Consider the following 24,940-nt stretch of genomic DNA (forward strand, 5'->3'; position numbering starts at 1 on the left):
CTCAATCAACTCGTTTTTAAAAAAATAACTTTATTTTATTTGTTTATTCTTTTTTTAATGTGGTGCTGAGGATCAAACCCAGGGCCTCACATGTGCTAGGCAAGTACTCTGCCACTGAGCCACAATCCCAGCCCCCTCAATCAACTCTTAACAGCCTATTCCTTTGGCTTACTTGGAGTTGTTCCCTTAACAGCTTTTATGGAAGCAGCAAAACTCCTGGAATTATGGTTTCCCAAGCTTTAGTAGGTTAACAACTGTCTTAATTGATGCAGGGAAACCACTGCCATTGGGGGAATAGAGCCACTGATGTTTTTTGTAACACAGCTTACTAGACTTTATAAATTCCTAAGGTATAGAAAATTGAGCCATGCCCATGACAACAAGATCTTGGGGGTGGCAGTAACAGGATAGAGAGCTGAAGTCTCTAAATGAGTGCTTAAAACCCAGACCTCAAATGCTACCCTTGGATTGTAATGGGAGAGAGAAACTTCTGCTTTTTCCAGGCACTGAATTATTTATTGATTCTCTTTATTGACCATCTAGCTTTACTCTATCCAATACAGAAATGGGCACTTAGAACTGGGATAATTTCATCAAGTGTGTGTGTGTGTGTGTGTGTGTGTGTGTGTGTGTGTGTGTGTACGCGCATGTGCGTACACACACACACCAGACACTGTATTTTGTGAGCTGGGGTTATTTTTGTGGCAGGTCAGAATAATTTTCATAACTGGATAGGCATCTACAATACCTTAGAAGGCAGATCCAAGCTGATATACACTTGGGGAAGCAACTGGAAAGAGCCAGAATTTTAGTGCCTTGGTTCTTGGGGATGGTGGCTGATTTTCGCAGGCCCAGGGCCCTCCCACCTGCATCCCCATGCCTCAGTCATTCAATGTACATGGCCCCATTTCCATCTATCAATAGTACCGTCTGCCCTTTGGGTGCTAGTCTGTGCTGAAGATGGGCTTCACTTATCTGGGAGAAGGCACTGCAGGCCCAGGATTGGAGGAGAGTTTCCTACTGAATTGACTAGATGAGAAGGAAAGTGTGGGAAGGCAGAGCACAGGCTTGGGCTCAGGTGTCTGGATTTGAATCCTCCTCTCATCACTGGCTCTGTCACCTGGAGCAAATTATTCAAATTCTCTGAGCAGGAGTCTCTTCATTTAACGAGGAGAGGATACTAACAGCCCGAACCTCAAAGGAATGTTCTAAGAGTTGAACTAAATAATCCACGCCAAGTGCCCTTAAGCACTGAGAACTATTATTGGTAGAAACATGCAGGTGTCCCCTGCCACCTGGCCACAATGGTCAGCTTTCCATTGAAATGTCAGTGAAGTGCCACATTTGACAACAGGTTACATTGCACGAAGCAACAGGTAGGATTGTACACAGGGTAGTTTTGCTGCAGTGTTTGAGGGACTCTGTGTAGATCTCCATGGAAAGTGAAAGTCGCCCTTGAACCCCCAAGGAGGGCCCATGACCATGGAAGCTGTTTTACCTGAGGGAGCTCTGTCACCTTGTGGCCATATTTCATACTTGCAGGCACAGATGGGCATCTTGAAGTCAACTGAAACTTGTTTGAGGAATGGCAACTTTCCCCTATGGGTGAAGATGCTTCTGTAGCCTTCACCTTCATCTTGAGAAGCTCCTTCCTACATTTCTCCTTGCAAGTTCCTGGAACATTGTGACCCTCCACTAAAGAGTTCTGAAACCTCTCTGGCTTTTAGTAAAAGCACATGGATTCCTCTATGTCTGGAAGAATATATAATTATATGGGTCCAATAGTGAGAGGAAATTTGAGAATATCTGGGCCATTCAAACCAGCTGTTACTTTGCACGAGCTCAGTATGCTTGCTGCACCATGAATGCCAATCAGTCAAGAGGCACAGCGATGGGAATGAAAGAATTTTATTAAGTTAAGCTAGGTGGAAGATGTCAGGGATTCTTTTACCTAAGGAACCATCTTGCAGGGGTGGTTTATATAGGAGATAGGTGATGGCAGACTGGCGGGCACCTTCTCACAGGTGGAGATTTGTGGTCAGATGATGCACCACTGATCCTAATGACCTAATCAAGAGATGCTTTCCAGTTCTACAAATCTCAAAAACAAAGGTCACTGTTTGCTTGGGCTATTGTTGTCACTGCTTAGTTGGCCCGCAGGCAGTTCCTAACTTACACAATGGACAGGGTAAAAGGGGTAGCTGCCCTGAGGCCTTCTTGCTGACCACCAAACCTGGTAATGAAAGAAAACATACTTCATCTGGTGATCGTGAAAGACACAAGCCAAAGTTAAACAAAGAGGCATGAGATCTCGGTGCTCGGCCTCTTAACTTGCTATCGAATCCTTATGTTAAGTCCAAATTTACACTTTTGTCATCACTGTGCACCATCAAAATTTCTGATGGTCAAATGAATCCCTTGATCTGGACCTGAAATTAAACTCCGAACAGATGTAAATTTTGTTCTCTTTCCTATTTTCTCCTTAATCTGCCTAGCCCCTGTCAGAGGGCCTCACCAGATAATTGGAGTTGAAGTGGTGCTTAACCAAAACCCACGAAGTGGTGAACTGATGTGCTGGGCAAGCACACAAAACTCTCGAAAATAGCGTGAACACCCAGAATCATATGCACCTGCGGCATGAATCTGTTTCCCAGGCTTGTGTGTGTGTGTGTGTGTGTGTGTGTGTGTGTGTGTGTGTGTGTTGTTAGGGATTGAACCTAGGGCCTTGGGCATGCTAGGAAAGCAACTGTACCACCAAGCCACATCTCCAACTTCACCCTCTAGTTTTCAAACATTAGGTGGGTAGGACCACACTTATTCATGTCTTGTGAATCACTCTGGACCACTGATTCCCAAAATGAGTTCTCTGGGCCAGTGGGAACAGCATCTCCAGGGAACTCTGTTGAAAATTCTTGGGCTGCTCTTCAGACCCACTGAATCAGAGATTCAGGGGAAGGGCCCCAACTGGGTGTAACGAGCCTTCCAGATGGCATGGGCCCCACTCAAATTTGAGGACCTCTGCTCCCAACAGACACATTGATGGTACCTACTGGAGAACACTGAAGAGTTAGAATGTTCTAAAAGTACATGGGCAGAGAAAAAAATAGATTTGCAATTTTATTCCAGTGGATCAGAGTCCATCCTCTGTGAATTCAGAAGTTTCAAGAACTCTCCTATCACAGTTAATGGGCGTTGAGATCACTTTTTCTTGGTACAAGAAATCTGCACTGTGCAAATATTCTTCTTCCTCCCCTGCAGAGAAGGCAGGATACTTTTAGAAATTGCCAGTGTGGCATCACCAGGTATCTCCTGGGACCCTGTTCTTTCCTTTGGCATCATCTTGTACGTTTAGAACCTTCCAAGTTCTACTTTTCAGTTCCCCATATTCTCTGTGTCCCCAGCAACCCAATTATGAATTCTGTGTGGGTTCTGTGTGGGTTCTGTGCAGGGAGGGGTGTGCTCCAAGGTAACTTCATCACCTTACATGTGCCATGATGATTGCCATCTTGCCACCATCAAAACATGGAGATGAACCTGGGGTAAGGGGCATAGACCCCGACCCTTCCCACTGAGGCTCTATCACAGACCCACAAGCTTGCATACCCGCCCCTGGCCTAGGGAAGTCTTGATGCCTTCACATGGGAGGGTCGTGATGACAGCCTGCTTGGTAAGAATCCCAAAAGACTTGCATCCAGGCTACCCCAGACTCGGCATCCCTTCTCCACCAGTTGAGGAAACTGGCCTGTCACAGCCTGAGCTCCCAGTGCCTCCACCCACCAAATGGCAGTCCTGTGTTCCTTGACTGACTCGGCTCTGCCTAAGGCCGCCAAATCTGGGACTGTCTCCATAGCCCCTTGGTTCCTGGAGAGTGATCCACAGAGGAGCTTCCTTCCTTATTAGTGGGTGGACTGGAGGCCATAAACTGTTGACATAAAAGGCATTATTATTATTTTTTTCCCTAACTAAAGGTACATGGCGTCCTTGGCCCTTTTCCCCAAACTCGTACTCTGGGTTCCTTTATTTCCCTACTCCTCCCTTAAGCCCCCACTCTTTTTTGGCTGGAGCTTTATTGTGGTATCATTTGCATAATATAGTTTGCCCGTTTCAAATATACTATTCAATGATTTTTAGTCAATTTGGAGTTATGCAACCATCACCACAATTTTAATTTTAATGCATTTCTATATTTCTGTCACACAATCATTTGATTCCTCTTTGGCAACAGTGGGAATGCCAAGGCCATCTTCTCTCACCATCTCCAGGGAGAGATGATCCCGAAGAGAGGAGCCCAGAGAAAGTTCATCCAAAGGAAGAAACTTCTTTGCTGCTCCTCTGCAAACTCCACTCCTCCGAATTTTCACACCAAACCTGAGCCTGGAGGGCCAGCAGGAGGAGACGTTGCCAGCCCACCCAGAGCTCATGCAGGTCTGCTTTGGCTTCATATGTGGAAGTGCCATTGTGTGCTTCTGGGGGATTGGGGTGCGAGGGTTAAGAGCAACACTCAAGTCAGGATGCCCAGGTTCAAATTCAAATGTTGCCACCAACGAGCTACATGGCATCAACAAACTAACCTACCAGAGCCTCAGTTCCCTCACATGTAAAATGGAAACCAAAACAGTGCACCCCATGAGGTTCTTACAAGAGATACAGTGGCCAGGCGCATAACCCACGCCTATAAATCCAGCAGTCAGGAGGATCCCAAGTTCAAGGCCAGCCACAGCAACTTATGGAAACCCTGTCTCAAAATAAAAAATAAGGGTTGAGCTGAGGGTGTTGCTCAGTGGTAGGGTGCCCCTGGATTCACTCCTAGTAGGAGAAAGAAAGGAGAGAGAAAGGGGGGGGGGTGCGGGTGGTGCCAAAATCTGGTTGCCACCGATCATCTTGTATATTGAGAAGGGGCTTTGGGGACAGTCTGCTACAATGGCATTCCTTTGTCCCATACGTGCTGCAACAGAAGCAGGGGCCAAGGGCCCAGGCATGTACTCAAGGTTAGGCTAGTCTTCCCAACTCCCCTCAGTTAAACAAGTAGCCATCCTTTATAAAAACACAACACACATTGGGTTTTTAATGAGAAAATAACTGTATACTTGCATTGAATGCCTCACAATCACTATAAAACCGAAGCAGGATAATAACATCGAAGTGGTTAACATACACAGGAAAGCCAGATACAGAGTATAATTTTCAAACACAGTATTGCTGCTTTTTTTCCCCTCCTCCAATAAAAAAAGAAAGAAAATGTCATCTGGATAAAGAGCAACACAATCAAAATTGGCAGCTCACTGAATGCTAAAAATTCAGGAAATTGATTCTGTAACTAAAACTGGATATAGTCACCTTCTCTAATACTTAGGCTATTTTTTTCCCAATACATAGTTTAATTAAATCCATTCTTCATTTGAAAAAAAAAGTTTGTCTTCAGCGACAAGAGTCAACACTGCTTTAGTGTTTCTTGTTGAGTGTGTGTGTGTGTGTGTGGACACTGATATAGATACTGCTTCTATGTCATCGCCTAGGGTGGGCAGCATGCATGGGTAATTGCACTGTCATCCAAGTAGAACTCAACCAACCTCTGTCACTGACAGACCCTGTTTCCATAATTTCTGGATGAGAGAACCAAGGCGTGTCAGTGGTTAATCGGCTCTGGAAGAAACTGAACATCCATAAACACTGCAGCAAGGAATACTTCCGGGAAAGCTCTAACGTTTGCAAAATCTCAACATTTGTTCTAGTTGACATTAACAAGCTTGTGCACTATTGAAGGGTGAGGCCAAGCCTTAGAGGCAGAGAGCTTCCTGAGCCTCTTTCTCCCGGTGGATTAGGCAGGTATGACTTTTCTCCAGGGGTCTGTTCCATCTTCAGGAAGCTACAGGGGTTCATGTGGAATCCCAAAGCACAGTGCTGTGTCCATGGTGCAAGCATGGGGTGGCAGTGAGGGGGAATGTTTCTTGAATGAATAAAAAAAACAAGAGCACAGAGAAAACCTGGCTGTACCCAGGGGAACCGTAATTTACATTTTTAATAGGAATGTAATGGGATTGTCAGTGAGTAGAGCAAGGAAATAGCAGTCATCCGGAAGGCAATTTGGGGGAACTAGTAAAGGTTGGAGATGTAGGGGACACAGTAAAAACAGGTCCGTGACTGGGAGAAAGTGTCACAGAAATCACATTTATTTCCTCATCTATTCGTGAAGTGTGGCCCAAGGGATCCTGGCTCTAGAGCAATCAGTGCCTCTTGTTCAATCAAGGTGGCCTTGAAAGTGATTCCATGAACTGGGTGGCTTCCTAACGTTCCTCCCAGCCACCAGCTCTTCTCCATTGCAGCTGTCCCGTGGGTATAAGATCCCCTTCCAGACAGAACAAAAGCTTAAGGTAAGTGGTGAAAATGGTTCCCTCTTGTGAAAAATGGGGGGAGTTAGTCAACAGCATGTCTGTGCTCTCTAAGAGTTCCATGTCTGTCCCAAAGCATGAAGCACAGTGTATTTCCTGAGCAACCCATAAATGTAGCCTACTGGCCACCATCCCGACTGCCACTGTGCTTGGGGCCACAGGTGCTGCTGCCTCCTCTGATGTGTCTCCTTAGAGAACACCCCTCCCATTCGGTCCTCAGCCCAGAAATCCTTAGACAAATGGCGGTCCTCCTTCCTGGGCGCTCCCATTCCAATGGGGCAGGACTTCTGCTCTAACATGGAGGTCACCTTCCTGGGAATACCTGGCTCCATGCCAGCCTCTGCCACTATAAAAATGAACTCCTGTATCAGGGGTCTTATTTGTTCAGTGTCCCCCAATGGCTAGCACTTGGCTGAACATTCAGGAGAATGAACCATCCCAACTGCCAAATGCCCACATGCAAGGTTGGCTACAATCTGCAGAATGTGGGTGCATACGACAGGTACCGGAGGCACTTTGAAAGGATCTTTAGGGATTATTGGCCAGTTCCATCTTTTTACTTTATGCCCACCATTTGTGAATAAACTTTCCCTCAAAGTCAACACTAGCAAAGATAAAAAAAGCAAAGATAAAGTGTGTAACACTACATACGGGTTTTGTGGAATTGCTACTTATGAGAATAACATATCAGAGCTTATGACATAACAATATGAAAACAAAAAATAATTTTAATGAGATCTAATTTAATTATTGCTTTTAAAAAAATGGTTTTAAAACAAAGGAAAAATAACGAAGGCTGGTTAGTTATTTTCTCATCCAGAAATTTAGGGCACCCAATTACTGAATGCCCTTATCATATTGCTTTAAATGACAGAAAAGAGTAAAGCTAGCATCCTCTAGTGTATACTAAGCATGAATCCAAAGCATGGGAATAAATAGGATACGTTCCTAAATGTCAAATTACAAAACTACTCAAAACTCTGCAATTGTGATTCATGCAAATACCATGTTAGGTCAATTTAATATTACAAATACTGCATCAGCTCGGTGCCTTTATATCCCTTTTCATAAAAAAGAAATTCTCACTCCTGATGCTGGCTAACATCTTTGGAGGAAATAACTGTACACCTAGGTGTCGTGAGCAATCGAAATTTAACACACACACACACACACACACACACACCCGTGAACATACACTCGTTACACAAACACACAAAGGTGTACACACACACACACCCCATCTTTAGGATTTGTAGTTGATTCCAAGCCTGCACTTAAAATTTCTATTCTATATTTTTCTCTTTAGCATCCTGAAAAGCATTCAGCCAAAAAATAATCTCTTTCACGTCCTTCTTTTCCCTCTCCCTCCTCCCTCATTCTCCCCCTACCTTCATTGACTTTAATGTTTCCTTTCTATTGACCCCAAACATCCCTTCCTTCTTCCTACTACCTCTAAGGCTCTTTATAATACAAAATAGTTATAAACACTTTTATTTCTTGCCTCTCTAAGGCAGAGTTTGACCTTTTTTTTCCCCCCAATTATTGCCATCTAAAAATACCCCTACCATCTTGAACCAAGCTGTTCAATGTGTACAGGTTTTATTCATGTTTATATTCCCCTATCCCATCATAAAAATAGTCGTTGCCCACTAAATATAGTTTTCACGTGAAGAAACGTAATTGTGAAAATGTGTTCTTCTAAACTACACATCAGTCAAGAGTATAAGCAGACAAGATCCTAAAGCTAAAATAATCCATTTGGTTTGGCTTTCTCACCCCACATTCCTCAACCTCCTAGTGTAGAAGAGATTGCATCTGCAACATGAAGATATATTGTCTTAAAAATATGGATTGTATACATTGCAATCATTAATTGCTCCCAATTAAAAATAATCAAATGTAAGAGAAATATTATCATAACTGCCTCTTTGGGGCAACCACAGAGAGGAACACCATTCGTTGTATGGCTGCTGGAGAAAATGGTGCCAATCCAACACCTTGGATGCCACGAGCAAGGGGTGGGAAGCCAGAGCAGAGAAATACCCTGTGCCACACAAATGGCAACAGCCTGGGCCCTACAGCTCACTAATGGACTTATCCTCAGTGTCTGTCCTCATCACCCACCAAGGCTGGTCAAAGGTCTGCCCTCAGCAAATATGTTGATTTGCTCATAATGTCTTTGTCTTTTGGGATCAATTGTGGACTGGTCCAAATCCAGAGGCTTCTTTGAGTCACAAAGAAATCCTTTCTCTTCTGACTCCTGGGTCTCAGAATTCGACGGGTGGACCCCCTTTTTGCTTTATTCTTCATCGTTGTGTGTTGCAGTTTCTGGTCTACAGAAGGATTGCTGAGTTTGTATGCACTTTAATAAATAGTCCATCAAAATGCTTTGATGTGATCATTTCTTGGTTTCTTGGTATCCCAAGCACCAAAGACGTTTCCTGGGCCGAAGGAAGTTTATTCATTGTCCTCTTCCTCCTGGTTGGCGTAGATCCCTGCCTCCCAGCGCAAGGCCAGTGCGCTCTTCCTTCGATTAACCCGTGTGGCCTCAAGGACCTGAAGAGAAAGGGAAAAAAATTACTCAGGGTTCATGATGCTAATTACGTACATGTGCCAACTTCCCATTTCTTTCCTCTATTCTCCTCCTCAACAGCATCAACATGAATGAAAAGTAATGAAGTGTCTGGTACTGCGGGTGGTAGAGAGGACAGGGAGGAGAGACTGGAACTGTGCCATCCAATATGGTGGCCACTGTTGCCACATGGCTACCAAGTACTTGGAACACAAGCCTGAGAAACTAAATATTTAACTTAATTTTACTATTTAACTTAATTTTAACTTACTTAAAATTTGTAAATAGCCCCTTTGGCTAATAACTATTATATTGGACGGCACAAGGACAGATCCCCTTAAGTCTCTTCATAAACAGGCAGATCAGAAAGTAATTCCTAACTATTGGACCAGTGTGGATACAAGCCAAGCTTTGTGGATCTATGTAAGGTATGATCATATTTGTATCACACCAATCTACTCTGGCATAATTAAACACAAAGAGTCAGTAACTGAAAAATATAGCTTTTGGGGGTCAACAAAAAGCAATCTCAGCATTTTGATGAAACTTCTTTAGGACCACATGTACTAATAAAATCAAAGGTGACAACATCAAAGACAAGTGAGCTTGCCACCACTGAAATGGGTCCTCCTTCCCTCCTGTTCACTAGCACAATCTGTAAACTCCTGAGTGGAAGACTTTAGCCAAAATGTTCCAGCTAAAATTTTATTAAGATGAGGTGCAGATGAATGGCATTTATGTGGCCAACACACAAGAATTGGTCCTAGGTCTTTGCAGTAAAAGCAAGACCAATCATGCCAACCAATTACTCTGGCATTAGTTTAGGGTGCAGAGTTTCTGATTTTAAAGAAAAGTTCAGTAGAGCCAGTACTGGTTGGTTTTCCAAACTGCAATGAAGACTTTGACTATTCTAAAAATAATCATTTAGGCAGGGGACACTGATGTTGACAACTCCAGAGAAGCCCGAGATGCAGGTTATAGGCAGGGCTGGTAAAATAGGCATAAGCAGATTCTGAGGAGACTAAAGGTCTGGGGGTCCATCTCAACCTGCTTCTCTGCATCTTTGTCCAATGAATGGAGCTTTGATGTGCTTTCCTCTGCAAAGCCCTCCCTACTTGCCCCCAGCAGGGAGAGTTGGGATGTATTCAGTCATGTCTGCTGAATGAATGATGCATTGTGAGGCACCTAAGCCATGTCATCAAGTGTCCTGTTGATAAGCACACCGAGGTTCCCTTGTTATCTAAGAAAAATAAATTAGAAGAAAGAATAGTTCTAGAACTGGTACAGTCTAAGTAGAGCATTTTTCTGGCCAACGTGGGATAACATGGAACTGAACCAGAACCGGACTGGGCCTGCAAGGCCTGGGCCCTGTTTCCAGTTTCGCCCATTGGCGATCTACATCTGCCCTATATGGCAGACTTTCTCAGGAGGCAGTGTGAACTCAGGCAGGTTTAAATTCTAGTGACTGCGTGACCTTGGAAAAGTCACCCCTGCACCTCAGTGTCCCCATGTAAATTAGGAACATAAAACCGACAGTTGACCTGAGGAATAAATGAGGAAATGCATGTAAGGCATTTTAGCATGGTCCCACGTGAATAATAATTTAATGAGTAATAATCATGTATAAAAAATAAGGTCAATAATTATTTCTATCATCATGTGAAAGGATTTGTACTGTGTGAAGTGGAATATAAGCACACAGCATCTATATAAGGGACTCTGTCTTGTGTAAAATGATCAACTGCCTTTTGGACTGCAATACAAGTTGACATTGAAAGGTTTATAAAAAAAAAAAAAAGCTGGAAATAAATCAAAGGTTTTGAGTATAAGAGTCCCCATCCTTTTCAAATGTTCCTTGTCATTTAAACCCGATTTTAATAATCAACTTGAGCAGATTTAGCTTGCCATGTTCTTTGGGAACTCATGCTATAATCGATCTGCCCATCCACCTTACAAGCATTTACTGGGGTCCTACCTGTGGTTAGGCAGAGTGTTGGCATGTTGGGGACAGAACAGTCCCTTTCCTCATGGAGCTTAGTCACAAAAAATGTGATGGGCAGACGTCAGTACTCCTAATTAGGGGAACATTTAGCAGAGTTTGGGTTTGAACACCTACTGGTCAACTTACATCAGACGAGTTCTCCTTTCTTAATTCATTTCTCTTAATTTGGATGACCACTTAACATCATCTCATTTTCTGATAAAATCTAAATTCTTTGGTGATAGCATAGACAAGACAATAAATGAATCGCCATTGAGATAACTGAGACCTTAGCATAAAACCATCGTTGGGTTCATAGGCCCTGTGATCCAGGGCTGTGTTGGAGAAAGCCATCCTACAATTGGCCTTTGAAGATTCAAAAGTCAAGTTCTTGGGATGAGCACTTGCTCCTTAACTAAAACCCAGATCTGTGTGTGTGTGTGTGCACATGTATATATGTGTGTATAAACCTCTAGCAAATTTAGTGTTGTTATTTTAATTATTGCATATTTACTTTTTTATAGTCTATGCTTTTCTTTTCTGGGCTAAAAGCACATGCCTCTAGGGCTATAATCATAGCACACACGTCAAAAGTACTACAAACCAGTTACTGATTTAATCCTTAGGACATTCTGTGAGATTCAGGCCATCATGACTCCCATCTTACATGATGGAGACTGAGGCACAGGGAGGTCAAGTAATTTGCCCATTGTTGCCCAGTCAGTAGGAAGAAAAGCCAAGATTTGAACCCAGAACACTCTGGGTGCAGAGTAGATGCTCAGAGTCATCAGGCTACGTGGCCGTGAGAACCTGGAGGGAGAAACACCGGAAAAGAGCAACACACACTCTCCACAGAAATGAAGAGAGGAAAACATAAAAACTAAAAAATTATTGAGATAAAAGAATACCCAGGGGCTGGGGCTGGGGCTCAGTGGTAGAGTGCTTGCCTAGCACGTGTGAGGCACTGGGTTCGATCCTCAGCACCACGTAAAAATAAATAAAATATAAACTAAAATATAGGTATTGTGTCCACCCACAACTAAAATAATAATAATAATAATAATAATAATAATAATAATAATACCGAGACCTGATTTGTTTTTGTTTTCTCACAAATTAATTCAAATTCAGGATGATGATGTGGGGGGAGATCAATTCTCTCTGAGCAATCCTCTAACATTGTTTTTGTCTTTGTAATGTGTAGTGCACAGCTTAACTTCAATAGCAATCAGCATAGACAATTTTCTTTGGGGTATGTGAAGTAAATGATATGTTAATAAGTTATCCCTCTTAAATATTGATATTTTTTCCTCTTATTTTCTCTTTAGTAAAAGTTACACTGTGTCCAATTCTATTTTCCTCACATATATTTGACTGGATTGTCACTGTTCTGAACTATACTCACTGAAATAGGAGATGAGATTAGGGTCTGATTCTTAGTTGTCATTCCCTAGATGAGAACCACACTTGGACTATGAGGAAGGAACATAGGAAAATAGAAGGAACAAGGAATATAGAAAAAGGTATTCTCAACGTTCACTTTGTGTTATGAACAAAAATTGCAAATAATTGACAGCTCAAATCTATAGTTAAATATAATTATTTTGCTAAACAGTGAGATATGTATATTACACATACATACATGCATGTACACCTAAACAATAAAACATTGTTTAGGTGTACATGCATGCATGGGTTTGGCACAACTGATTTGAAGAATAATTTGCAATATTTAGGGAATGCAAGTACATGATAGCCCTACACCCAGTTCTCCTACTAGGAAAATTGTTTTCCTAGGTGCATGGAGAAATGTGCAACAGCATTCAGTGAAGCACTGTTTATAATGACAAACAAAAACAGAAACTGGAAACAACCTGCATTTCCATCAATAAGAGAGTGAATAAATAGTGATATACTCATTGAATGGAATACTATACAGCAGATATACTGAATGCTCTAGAGCCACAGGTATTCACATGAGCATGTCTAAAACCAATGCAGACTGAATAGTCAGCAGCAGAGGCTACCACCATATGACTTACCACTTATAGATAAGTTCAAAAACATGCAAAAAAAAATAGGACATTGTTTAGGTGTACATACATGTGTAGTATAGAAGCATGCATGAAAATGAACACCAATGCCAAGAACCCCTCAGGAGAGAAAAGGTGTGACAAAGAGACTGAGCAATAAGAACTGGGAGAAGAAACAAGAGGGCTTGAATTGTATTTGCAACATTAACTTCTTTTAAAAAATATTTAGCAAGTGCTATGAAATAATAAGAATGGGCAAAGCTGGAGGAGTAGGTCTTATTATCAGATTGCATTTTATAATTGGGGACTTTGCATGCCGGCTCCACATCAGGAACACAGAACAGTGCCTGGCACATGGTAGACCCTTAATAAATCATAAACCAGGTGAGTAAATAATGGCTTGTATATGTGAAAGAAGAAGCTTCCAAAAGAGAAGTATAAATTGAAAGATCAGAAGGACGGGGGTCATGGGTTTGGTTCATATTTGGAATAACTCATCCTAAATCCATGAAATGGGGGAGCTCTCTGGATTTGTGTTAAGGTAAGAGGGACTGGTTAGAATCAACAGCTCAATCCGCATGAGTTGTACTATTTTCTAACCAGACCAGATTAGATTTGCTACTGATGCCTAAGGAAACTAAAAGAAGCCAAACAGCCCATCATTTGTGCCCTCTAGTTCAAACGTCTTCCAGATCCACGGGTGGGCAAGGTCTTCTCCAACCCCACCGCACAGCACAGCACAGGGAATCATCGTTGCATGGACTCCAGCACCATGAGGCAGTTCCCCAATTCAGAAAAGGCAGGAGGAAATCCACGTGGAGACAAGCTGTTTTTCTTGCCATTCTCATGTAACACATCAGGAAATGGCAAACCACAACAGCATGCACCTGCATCGAGCATGCACTGACACCAAGACAGACAAGTTGAAAAGTACCTCAGAGGTCACCTTGCAAGACAGTAACTTAGAGGTGTACTGGCAGGAAGGGAAAAGACCAGGGTTAGTACACAGCAGACACTCACAGAGCACCCCGCCGCTGGAACCCATACCACGCCAGGGGCGGGCAGGAGGGGCAGTCACTCCAGGAGGCCACCACACACCCACGCCAAGACTTGCTTCATCTGATATTTGTTTATTTCAAAGTCTGTATCTCTTGGAGCAAGTAGATACCCTATTGTCCTTTAATAAAAATATCAGATAAGCCGCACTTTGTTAATTCAAGATGTTGCTTTCATTTTCTGCACTTTGAATTAATGGGATTCCTTCCATTTTGGATTTGCCAGGCTCTGGAGCCAGCTTTTCAAAAACTCTTCCTGTAGGCTTCTCTGAACCTTGAGGTTCACTCAAAGAAGACCCTGATCTCTAAAGAGGGCACGGCCTTGGGTGACCAGATACACAGCCACCCTCATCAGTACCCTGGAATGGGGTGGTCCTGTGATCATCAGTTAGGATGGTTACTTAGAATTAATATGAGCACTACAATACTAAAATAATCTTAGTTCTTATAGAAGACTAAAAGTCCTCTGTAAAACTCCATGGGGTTGGGGGGTTGAGTAGATCTAACTATGGGAAAGGAGACAAAAAAAAAAAAAAAAAAAAAAAAACCAATGTGGGGCAGCCCCTTCCAGAATTGTGGTAATGAGCTTGCTTTTACACTGCATAGGGCATCTGAGGAGTTGACTTAGTACTCCTGAGTCTATGGGCTTACAAATCTGTGGGCATCAGCAATTTCTTACATGGAACACCTAAAAATTACAGTTCTGAAGTGGTCAGACTAAGGGCTGGGAGGTGAGGAGCTCGGAGCTCTCCTCTCCTTTGTACCTTCCCTGTGGTATGAGAGCCCTAGAACGAGATGGGCAACGTGAAGCATCCTTGGTTGTGGCTGGGCTTCCTCTAGGGCCTGGGGAAGGGAGGGGCGCTGGGGCAGATGGGCTTCCTTCACCCACTCAGTGAGAGTACAGCTGCATGACTTCATTTAGAGGGAAAGTTGAGATAGGAATTCTTCTAGAGAGGCAGGAAGTGCCAGACCCTAGTTCTGACACAGTCCAGGGAACTGATGAGGCTTTCTCTTATTCAGAGACAGGCAAGGGTGGTTGCAAGAACTTTCAATAGTAATAGCGTTGGGGGCTGGGGATCTAGCTCAGTTGGTAGAGAGCTTGCCTCACATGCACAGGTCCCAGGGCTCAATCCCCAGCACCACAAAAAAAAAAAAAAAAAAAAAAGCCAGGGAGAGGGGAGGAAGGCCAGGAGAAAAGGAAGCAGGAGAAAAGGGAGGGAGGGTGGGGAAGGGAGGAAGACAGAAAACACAGGAAAACCCTGCTGAGTAGATCCTGTGTTAGAAGTGAAGATGGGACTGAATACACAGAAGGCCACCTCCCTTTAGCTGGAAAAGGAATCTACCAACATGTTCAAGAGAACCAATGAACCCTCATCTTCACCTTCCTAGGCTCAGGTCATGGAGTGGGAACAAAAGCATACTGTTTAACTAAATGCAGTCATGCAACTCATAATGGCCTCGTGAATCCATTCCCTAAAGGGCTTCTTGAGGCCTGAAGGAAAGCAATCCAAATAGCTCCTGATTTGTGCCCGCCAGCCCAACCGCCCTCCAGATCTACAGTGGGCAGGGTCTCCTCCATCCCCACCTCAAGACAGCTCCTTTGCAAGGCACCAAGAAGCCCTTTAGGAAAGGATAACTCATCAGTCCATTATGAGTTGCAGGACTGACCAGAGATGGCATCAGATCCAGAAAAAGGGCATTTCCAGTAAGATAACAATTCCGGAGAAGAGAAACCCGCAATTAAAGACAGGTGGCTACATCTGGGCCCACTCACTGCAAAATTACCAGGTTAAAGGAGTGAATGATTAAAGGGTGAACAGTGAGGCTGGGGCAGAGCTGCAGCCTCCCTGAGGAAACAGGGTCTTTTTCTAATACATGCAAGGATCTGTGTAGGCTGGTAAGCTGCCCTGGGTGTGGGGGTGGCCATACAACCCTCCTTCCTCAAAAAATTAGCTAAGGACTCTACTAATGAGTGGACAGAAACATGAAGCAAGGAGACACCCACTGATGTCCGTACAGGAAGTCCGTCCAGGTAGGTGAGGACTTTGACCACAAAGGGAGTGCCTTGCTCAGGTTCTAGTAGTAAGTGCAGCCATCTGGGGATAACTTTTTTGGGCACCAACTGCAAAATGAGTAGGTTCCCTGAGCCAGGGGCCTCCTGGCCTGTCTTGTACATTTTTTTTTTCCTTAAGTGGGAAAACTGGAGACAGCAGGGCCCCCGCTGTCTGGCCCCCACATACTGCCACTGCTCTGATGTGATTAGGGGGCCCTGGACCTGTTTTAAATGGCAACAGTTTTTCTCAGTTCTGATGGCAGAATTCTCTCAGGGAAACTGCAGGATTGGATCATGCAGGCTCCTTCTCTTTCTTCATGCTCATTGCTATCAATGTGTCTGGTGTTATCTCACCACAGATACGTCCCAGTTATATGTCATTTTTGCTTTTAGGTTTGCATTTTCCTTGAGAATGCAGAGCAAGTAAGAATTCTTTTTATTCAATTTATAAATGACTTGCTACTTTCTAGGCTCAGGTTTTGATCCTGGGGGAGAACCCACAGGATCCTTAAAACGTGGTTTCAAATTTCCAAAAGGGCAGGCAGAAATGCTGCCAGGGGGCTTGTAGGAAGGAAATGTTGGTGGGTGAGATGCCAGGGCAGATGCTGTATGGCACTGGGTGACACTGGGGACATCGGCATGAGCCACTTGAGGTTCTTAGAGGGTACACAATCTACAATGCCATTTTGCCCTGCTAATAGTGTATGTGCACGGAGCAGGAGAACAGAATTATTTTACTTTTAGAAGAACTGCCCTTAGCTTCTAGGATAGGAAGACAGGCTACCAAGCAACCCACCTGCTCTCTGTTATTGTCCTTCTCATATAAGAGACAACTAAAGAAAAACAGAAAAGGGGCCACAGACCAGCTAGGGGGAAAACGTCAATGCATTTTCCAGTGACTCATATAGATACAACAGAAAAGATCCCCTAAACTGGAAGGGCTAATAGACATGCTAAGAGGTGGCTCAGAAATTTAGTCTGGCTGAAAATCATGTAATTGCTTTAGAAGCAATCTGAGTATATTTTTTTGAGATTGGATCTCTGAAAAGAGGAGACACCAGGTTGAATAAGTTTTGTCCTGTTCTTAGAATTTTCAAAAACACACTTGGTTTGGTTGTAATGTCAGTTCTGCTTCAAAACACTGGGCCTTGTGTCCAGGACCTGGAAATAGCAACAGCTTGATTTGTTCGTAGATTTCTTCCTTATCTGAAATGTTGATTTACTTGGGCAAAATAGAGATAGGAAGCTGCCTCTTCGCTGTGTAAGGGAAGGGCAATTAGAATATTAAAATGCTGACTCCATACTTTACTTTTGGCTTCATTAATGCCAAAAGGAAATCCAACCTGGCTGGCATTCATGAGGTGGCTGCCTGTGTGTCAGAGCAGGTACGAAGGAGACCTCAGCCCTCGGCCTAGCAAATGACTAAGAATTGGCTCTTTCCTTCTGTGTACAGTGTTTCTTTTCTAATATCTATACTCCAACACAATAAGCACATACAAGAGATAACACAGAGTGTGCTTAGAAAACATTTGAATGGGTCGCTACTAAAAGGGTCCATTTGTTCTTTCCCGTCCACATGGTAACATGAAGGAACCACTCGGCTGACCTCCATCAAAGCTGCTGATGTATGTTCTGGATACACTTTTCTGCACCACCTTTCAATGCAGCCACAGACCACCAAAAATACCTAAATGTGAACTCTGTACCAAAACTGGGGCTGCAAAAAAGGGCTGGCTAAAGAGACTTAGTGGGCAGGAAATGTCCCACAGGCTCAGGAAGGAGCTGCTGCCTCCACCACAGTGAAGCCCAATAGGAGTGTCCTCAGCAGACACTGCAGGCCAGGCCCCAAGCCACTGTGAAATTCAGAGAGCAGACCATAGGCTCCCCCTGTGTGCGTTTTCTTCCTTTCTTTCTCACCACATATTTTGAAAGCAACTTTCAGTCCTGGCTTCCATCCCAGAAGTCCTTTAACCTGGGATGAGCCTGCCAGAGTTAGGAAAAGTGTAAATCGGTGCGGACTTTCCTACTGTGAACCCCAGGGCACTCAAGTTTAAGGTGACCTGGTAGTTCATTATCTAAAGCAGGATACCTTTTAAAGGGAAAGGGGTGCTATTCATCATTATGCCGGGACAATAGGCATAAACCAGGACCTCCTGGGGTCAACTAGACAGTTTAGCAATCCCAGCTAGGTGGGACTCACACCTGGGCCAGGGATTGATTACTTCCAGGGATGCAAAGAGACTGATGCCCGAGACTCCTTGGGGATGGCGTGAAACCTTGAGGCTGATCCCAGGCTCCTTGGGACCGTATGGAACAACTCTAAAGTCTCTTGCAGGACAAAGAAACCAGAGTGGATGACTTCCTTCATAGTTCATGTGAAAGCCGCATGCAAAGTTCTGGGGTCAGGGACAGGGTAGTCGCGTGGTTTTCAACTGTCATTTAAAATGGCTCTTTCTTGCCAAACTGCAAAAGAGGCTTGGAAACAACCCAAAACACGTCTTCCTTTTTTTTTTTGGGGGGGGGAGGGAAGGAGGTGGGGGGGGCAACCGGGTTATTGAATTGAGGGGTGCTTTGTGCTTTACCACTGAGCAACGACTGCTATCCTTTTTATTTTGAGATGGTGTTTCACTAAGTTGCTTAGGGCCTTGCTGAGTTTCTGGGACAATCATCCTGCCTCAGCCTCCAAATTTACTGGGATGACAGGAGTGTGTCACCGTTCCCAGCTCATCCTTGTCTTTTTGAGCACTGTGGAATATTTATAGTGATTGCTCGCAATGTAGATTTTGAAGAAGCAGCATTTCGTAGTTCTCTAAAAACACAGAATGTGCACAAAGTAGGTCAAGTGGCTCCCTGGCGCTCACTCCTGCTCCCTCCCCGCAGCATCGCCAGTGCGTGTTGTCTTTCCACACACCAAACATCTTGTGCACCACCCTTGCCAGTGGGCTCTAGCTATCCTTGGCCAGAAAAGGCCACTGTTTGGGAACCAAGGCAGAAACCCAAACCCAATCCACTCATGTTAAACCACACATTTGAAAATTGGTTTTGGAACCGCGATGCTATTCAGAGACAACTGTATACACATCCACACCTGAACTGGTACACCACACACCACACGGACGGCCGCCCTCAGAAAGTGAAAGGAAAGGAGGAAAAACTTACACTACTATCATCCATTCTCTCGCGCCTTTTAGATTTGTGTGTCTCATAGTCTTCCATGAGGGTCTGCATCAGGTTCTTGGGCCGCTGGGTTCCGGCAGCCTCTTCGGGGGCTAAGTCAGGCTGCAAGCTGGGGCCTTCGGTTGTGGGGGATGGAGGAGGTTTGACTTTCTCTATTTTCCCTGAAACAACACGAAGAGAACACCCTTTCTAAGCTCATCTGCTCATGGCTGCTTTCAGAAAGAAGAGAAAACCGGCAAAAAAGAAAAGGCAACTTCTGACATGGAGGGCGCCCCCAGAATGAAGGTTAAGTGTGGGCCATTTAGTTACAGGGGACAAAACAAAACAAGGACACTAGTTTTAAAAGGTTAGTTAGATCACACGGGCCTGGCGGGCATTTTGCAAATGTGTTAGTCAGACCATCCTGGCCCTGGTTGCTATGGAGACGTGTATTCTATCACAGGTCAGAGGATGAGACTTGGAGGAGGTGGCACCTTGAAGCCTTTGAGGCCCAATTCTTATGAGAAAACCTGAGGTTCTGCAGTATTAAGGCTGTGCAGAGGTCACAGGGGTGACCAGGGGTGGGACCTGGCCTTCCTGGTGTCCTCTATGTCAGCGGTGGCCAAGAGCCAGCTGTTCTGCCCGGGGTTTTCTACATGGGCATCACAGTGTGGCAAACCCTTTGAACGAGACCGTGACCATTCCTCCCAGGTCACTCCAGTCTTACATGGGTCAGCTTCATTCATTCATCTTACCTGCTGGGGTCCCGAAAGCATTTGAGTTTGAGATCCTCCAAACCTTAAGCAGTATGTATGGTGGTGGGACGTGAGGGGCAGGGGTATCTACCAGACGTGGAATGGTGAGATTTTAGCTCTGAGATGCTCTCCAGGAGTTCTCAGATAAGGAAATGAGGCCAGTGGGGTGGAGACTCTGGACACTTTTGCTAAGACCATTTGCATTCTTCTCTTGGGAAAAGCCTGGGGCCCTGGCTTCTGGCCCATCAAAGAGTAGACTTTAGTGCCACTGAGACCCCAGGTGCGCCTCTGAGAAGGTGCAATGGCAATGGTTTTTTTACACAGGCCCTTTGAGGGTGACACAGCTGGGCTGTGCAACAAGGAATGTGGAGAAAACAGAATAAATGGGTCCTTTCAAGCCCCAAAGTAGGTGGCACTGGGGGCACCAGCTGATCCACGTGAGGCTCTTAAAGGGTTCGAGAAGAAGCCACATTTAGTCCTCTGAGTAGAGCCAGGGGAAGTTGAAGTCCCACGTGACCCCTTCTGGTACCAAGCTTGGGGGAACTCCCTGCCTTCTTCTCACATCCCAGACTCCTTACTTGGCACCTGCCTGACATAGCAGGAGTCCCAAGTGTAGGCTGAGTCTGAGTCTCCATGCGGGTGGCTGTGGCCCCTTACCAGCACAGGCTCCTTCCGATGGACCTGGAAAGGCCTAGAGCTTGGAACTCCAGATTTTAATTCCTGCGCCCTCATTAAGTGGTTACTGATTGGCAATAGATCATGCTTTTAATGCTCCACTTTAATCTCCAGCCAATCACTTAAATTCTGAGCTTCTACTTCCACAGCTGCCAAATGAGTCGAGCTGTCTTTGTGAGTTCTTCTAACTCAAATGTTATACTATTCCACTGAACACATTGCGCAAGCTGGGGAACCCCTATCAATATAAAAAAAATAAGGCACACGGCCATCACATTTGTTGACTAGATGGAAAGTAGTTTTGTTTGGGGCACTAGGGATTGAACCCAGGGAGCACTTCACCACTGAGTCATATCTCCAGCCCCCCCACCCTGTCTCTCTCTTTTTTGGGGGGTGGGGTGGGGAGAGGTACCAAGGATTAAACTCAGGGCACTTGACCACTGAGCCACATCCCCAGCCCTATTTTATATTTTATTTAGAGACAGGGTCTCCCTGAGTTGCTTAGCGCCTCACTTTTGCTAGGGCTGACTTTGAACTCACGATCCTCCTGCCTCAGCCTCCCGAGCCACTGGGATTACGGGTGTGCTCCCTGGCACCTGGAGGAAAGTAGTTTTTAACATACAAAAGAGGGATTCCACTTCACAGCCACAATTGCACTGATTAACTTAGTAAAAAGCATATGCAATGATCCAGATAATTTTAAAACTCTTGATACCAACAATAACAAATATTTCAAAATCTCCAAATTCACAAGAAATCGTTTCTATTTTTAATTATAGAAGTTAGGAACTGCTAATAACGACTGCATAGGCATTTTTAAATAACCTACAATAAATATTTATCAAGATTTTAACATCTGTGGTCCTTCCTTCCACTTGTTGCATTTTTTAAGAAAATCCCAGACCTGGGGTCATTTTACCCCTGAACACTTAGCATACAACTGACTTTTAAATTGATGGCTTGAGAAGTGGTCCAGCACAGAGGTGAGTACACAAGTTTTGGAGCCCTTGTGCTGGAGTCTGAATCTACTACTTAGGTGCCAAGTAATTCTGGGCTGGCAACTCACTGTTTTTATACCTGTTTCCTCATCTGTAAAGCGGATATGATGACAGAAGTACCTGCCCTTAGATAGTTGTTAGAAAGACGGAGTTAGCACTTATAAAATTAGTATTTAGAACAGAAAGCATCCAATGAGTCCAGCTACCATTTAACCATTATCTCAAAGGATAATGTGACTCCAGGGTGAGGACACACAGTTTCATGAGTATCCTGCAGCTCTTCCAGGACCAGAAATAGACACCAAGTTGCTTTGTTGTCATCCTCCAGTTGTGGACCTCAAGTATCCAGGTAATCTCCCATCCGCCACTCGTCTAGCACTAGAAGGCACAGTGGAAATCCACTGCCTCTAGCTGCTGCCTCACACCAGGCAGCAGCCCCACCCCTCCGCCTCGAAGAACTTGGTTTACCTCCTGTGAAAGCCTTTTCACAAGCTGACTTGATTATTGAAGCATCTGTTACAAACTGCAAAAATGACCTGAGGATATGAAACGCTTCAACTATCAGTGAACCCCCCCAAGCATTTGAATGAAGACCCCCTTAGAGGAGGGCCTAGCTGGTCCTGGTCGCTGATGGATCCCGGCAGGAGCTGTGGTACATGGCAGTTGACATGAGCTGATAAAACCAGTTAAGTCCACAAGGAAACACATGTACTAGCCGCTTAGCAAATGCTTATGGATTGGGACAGAACCTCCCACAAGGAATCAGAAGAAAGAGTTCAAATGCCTTCCCTGGAACACATGAAATCAAACATTCCACGGCCACAGAATCACACTCATGGCTCTGAGGCAATGACAATGGCAACTCACATATGGCCTTCATATCACTGAATCCTTGCAACAATATTGTGATGTAGTTAGGGTGGATGTCCTGACACCTGGAAATGGCTTAGCCCATGGAGGCCCAGAGGCTAACTCCTGCCCAAGTGACAGCTGATAGTCACAATTATAGTCTGGCACCCAAACCCCGTGTTGGTGGTAGCTGATCTCTAGGAGGAGATGGAGGCTGCAAGGAAGCTGTGGAGGTGAAAGGTGGCTACAGAGATGTGGTCAGCCACGAGACAGTAAAGACACTTCCTGCTTATTTATTTCCTATCATTCCAGCAACTCAAAGCCCATCCCTGGAGCAAGTGTTACCAGTGACAGCCACCAGAGGTCACAGGAAGGAAGGCTGGCTTAGTAGGCTGGAGCAGCTGCCCCCAGAGGAAAGGTGGCTGACAACAACCTGAGAGAAGAGGCTTTGTTCAGATAACCAACCAAGATCATGTCATGACCTCAGGTGGGGCTGTCACAGGTCCCCAGACAAAGGAGGTGCTGTGCCTCATCCGCAGGTGTCTGGACAGTGTCAGGGGAAGCTGGCTTGGCCAGACTTTTCTGCTGGGCCCTGTAATCCCCCACTGTCTCAACGAGGATGGTGAGAAACTTCTGCTGCTCTTCCCCCAGCAGTGGACCGTGCAGATACCTCCACTGTTGGACCTCAGAGATCATCACCGGAATGTGAAGTGAATGGTCTGTGCCGCGGGCCTGAGAGGTCAGTCACATCCTTACCGGTGGCACCATGAGGCCCTCTGAAGTTCTCTGGCCTCGAGAACATGCCCCAAACAGTGAGTTACCTCACAGTGAATCTCACTGCCCCTCTTTCCCCAGGGTCCCTCCCTCCCAGCTTACCCCATCCAACCTGGCCCTGGCCGAGGTTTATCCACCTGCTGAGTGATTCAGTAGCTGAAATACCTCCAAGTAGCCTCCAATTCATAAGTGTCCAGTTTCTCACCTGGACTTAACATTCCACAGAAGAGTTCTCTTGAAGGACCCCCCGAGTCACTGTCCTGAGAAACAACAATTACAGACTGCCACATAGAGCTAAGGGCAGCCCTGAGTTGCTTTAGACTGAAGAGTGGACCCGATGGTTAACAGAGCAGAGGACAGGTGCAAGGTGACCTCTACATCCACTGTAGGGAAACAACAGAACAAAATCAGACTGAAATTCTGAGTGCAGAACAGGAAACATTTTTGAGTTTATGTCATAAACGTGATTTTTGTTCAAACTACTCCATCTACAGTAATATCAGACTTAGACTTTTTTTTGCAGGTGTTTGAGGGTAAGCAACTTGGCTCGGCTGGATCGATTTCAAAGCTGTTTCTAAACGTGTGTCCTATTACCTTAGCTATGTGAGCTGGGACCCTCAATGTTGTAAACAAGCAAAACAACCCCCCAAAAAAGCATTGTAAAAATAAACTTGGATTTAAATAAGGAGAAAGGGGAGAGGAAGTCGAGGGGGAGAAAGGCAGAGAGACAGAGATGAAGGTCCTACGGGAAGACTTCTGGGTTTGGCCCTAACATAACTATGAACTGCTAATGCAAGAATAAAAATGCAGCATTTCTCAAATTTATTTAACCAGAGAAACTCACTTCATGGAATGCCTATTAAAATTTCAAGGAAGGCAGTTTAGGAAATATGCTTCTCTGATGTGTAATACTGGCTAACCAGCTTCTAAGGAACTTTCTGGCACTAGCTAGTTTGGCTGACAATTAAGAATGAGCACAAAGCTTATGTATAAGAACTTCGACCTTAGTAATTAAAAAGATAACTGAACCAAGGTATCTGCCTACAGGAGAATGGTTACTTTAGGTATGACTAGTTTTTAGCCATTACCAATCATGTTTCAGACTAGTTAAAAGTCATAAAAAAAATACTCAGAATATATTAAGAGGAAAAAGCAGGTATATTGTAGGCATTTAAGAGGGTAGGCTCAGGGGCTGTCTCATGGTGAGGCAGTCTAAGGAACAGGGAGAGAATTTCATTACAAATCCATTACCAAAACCAGGCAGGATTTCATTACAAATTAGCCAGCACTGTGTCCATGAGTGGAAAAGAAAAGTGGGAAACACAAATTTGTGTTTCCTGTTTATTTATGAGAAAGAGATAAAGCATTTTCTAGTCCAGAGAAAGCAAGCCGTGCCTTGGCCACACTTAGGGATTTTCCAAGCAAGAAAGGATTTCCCTGGGGCACTTGAAGTGGGCTGCGCTGACAGGAGGCAGAGAAAAGAATCTGCAATTCTTCCCACCCTAGGGAACCCGGGAGAGGGCTATGTATATTCGGAACACAGCTGTTGTCAGTCCTGACAGCTCAAATCCTCCTTCTGTAGGAACAGGTCTAACTTCAAAAAAAAAAAAAAAAAAAAAAAAAAAAAAAAAAAAAAAGTAACGAATGTGA

At 44.5% G+C, this 24,940-nt stretch overlaps 1 protein-coding gene across 7 annotated transcripts in view; it reads right to left on the bottom strand.

The window, feature by feature from the left end:
* Positions 1–6,149: 6,149 nt before the first annotated feature.
* Positions 6,150–24,940, bottom strand: part of PALM2AKAP2 (PALM2 and AKAP2 fusion) — a 470,283-nt gene continuing 451,492 nt past the window's right edge. For 6 of the 7 annotated variants that reach the window (XM_081280060.1, XM_081280063.1, XM_081280061.1 and 3 more), the window contains 2 exons: positions 19,243–19,421; positions 6,150–8,945 (listed from right to left, as the gene is read on the bottom strand). In XM_081280060.1, coding sequence (XP_081136186.1) covers positions 8,847–8,945; positions 19,243–19,421 — 278 coding nt within the window. In that variant the 3' untranslated portion in view covers positions 6,150–8,846. The remainder of the gene's footprint in view (positions 8,946–19,242; positions 19,422–24,940) is intronic. The other variant, XM_081280062.1, reaches the window with a different exon arrangement.

Source organism: Spermophilus citellus (genome assembly GCF_964194105.1).
Source record: "Spermophilus citellus genome assembly, chromosome: 2".
NCBI classification, from domain to species: Eukaryota; Metazoa; Chordata; class Mammalia; order Rodentia; family Sciuridae; genus Spermophilus; species Spermophilus citellus.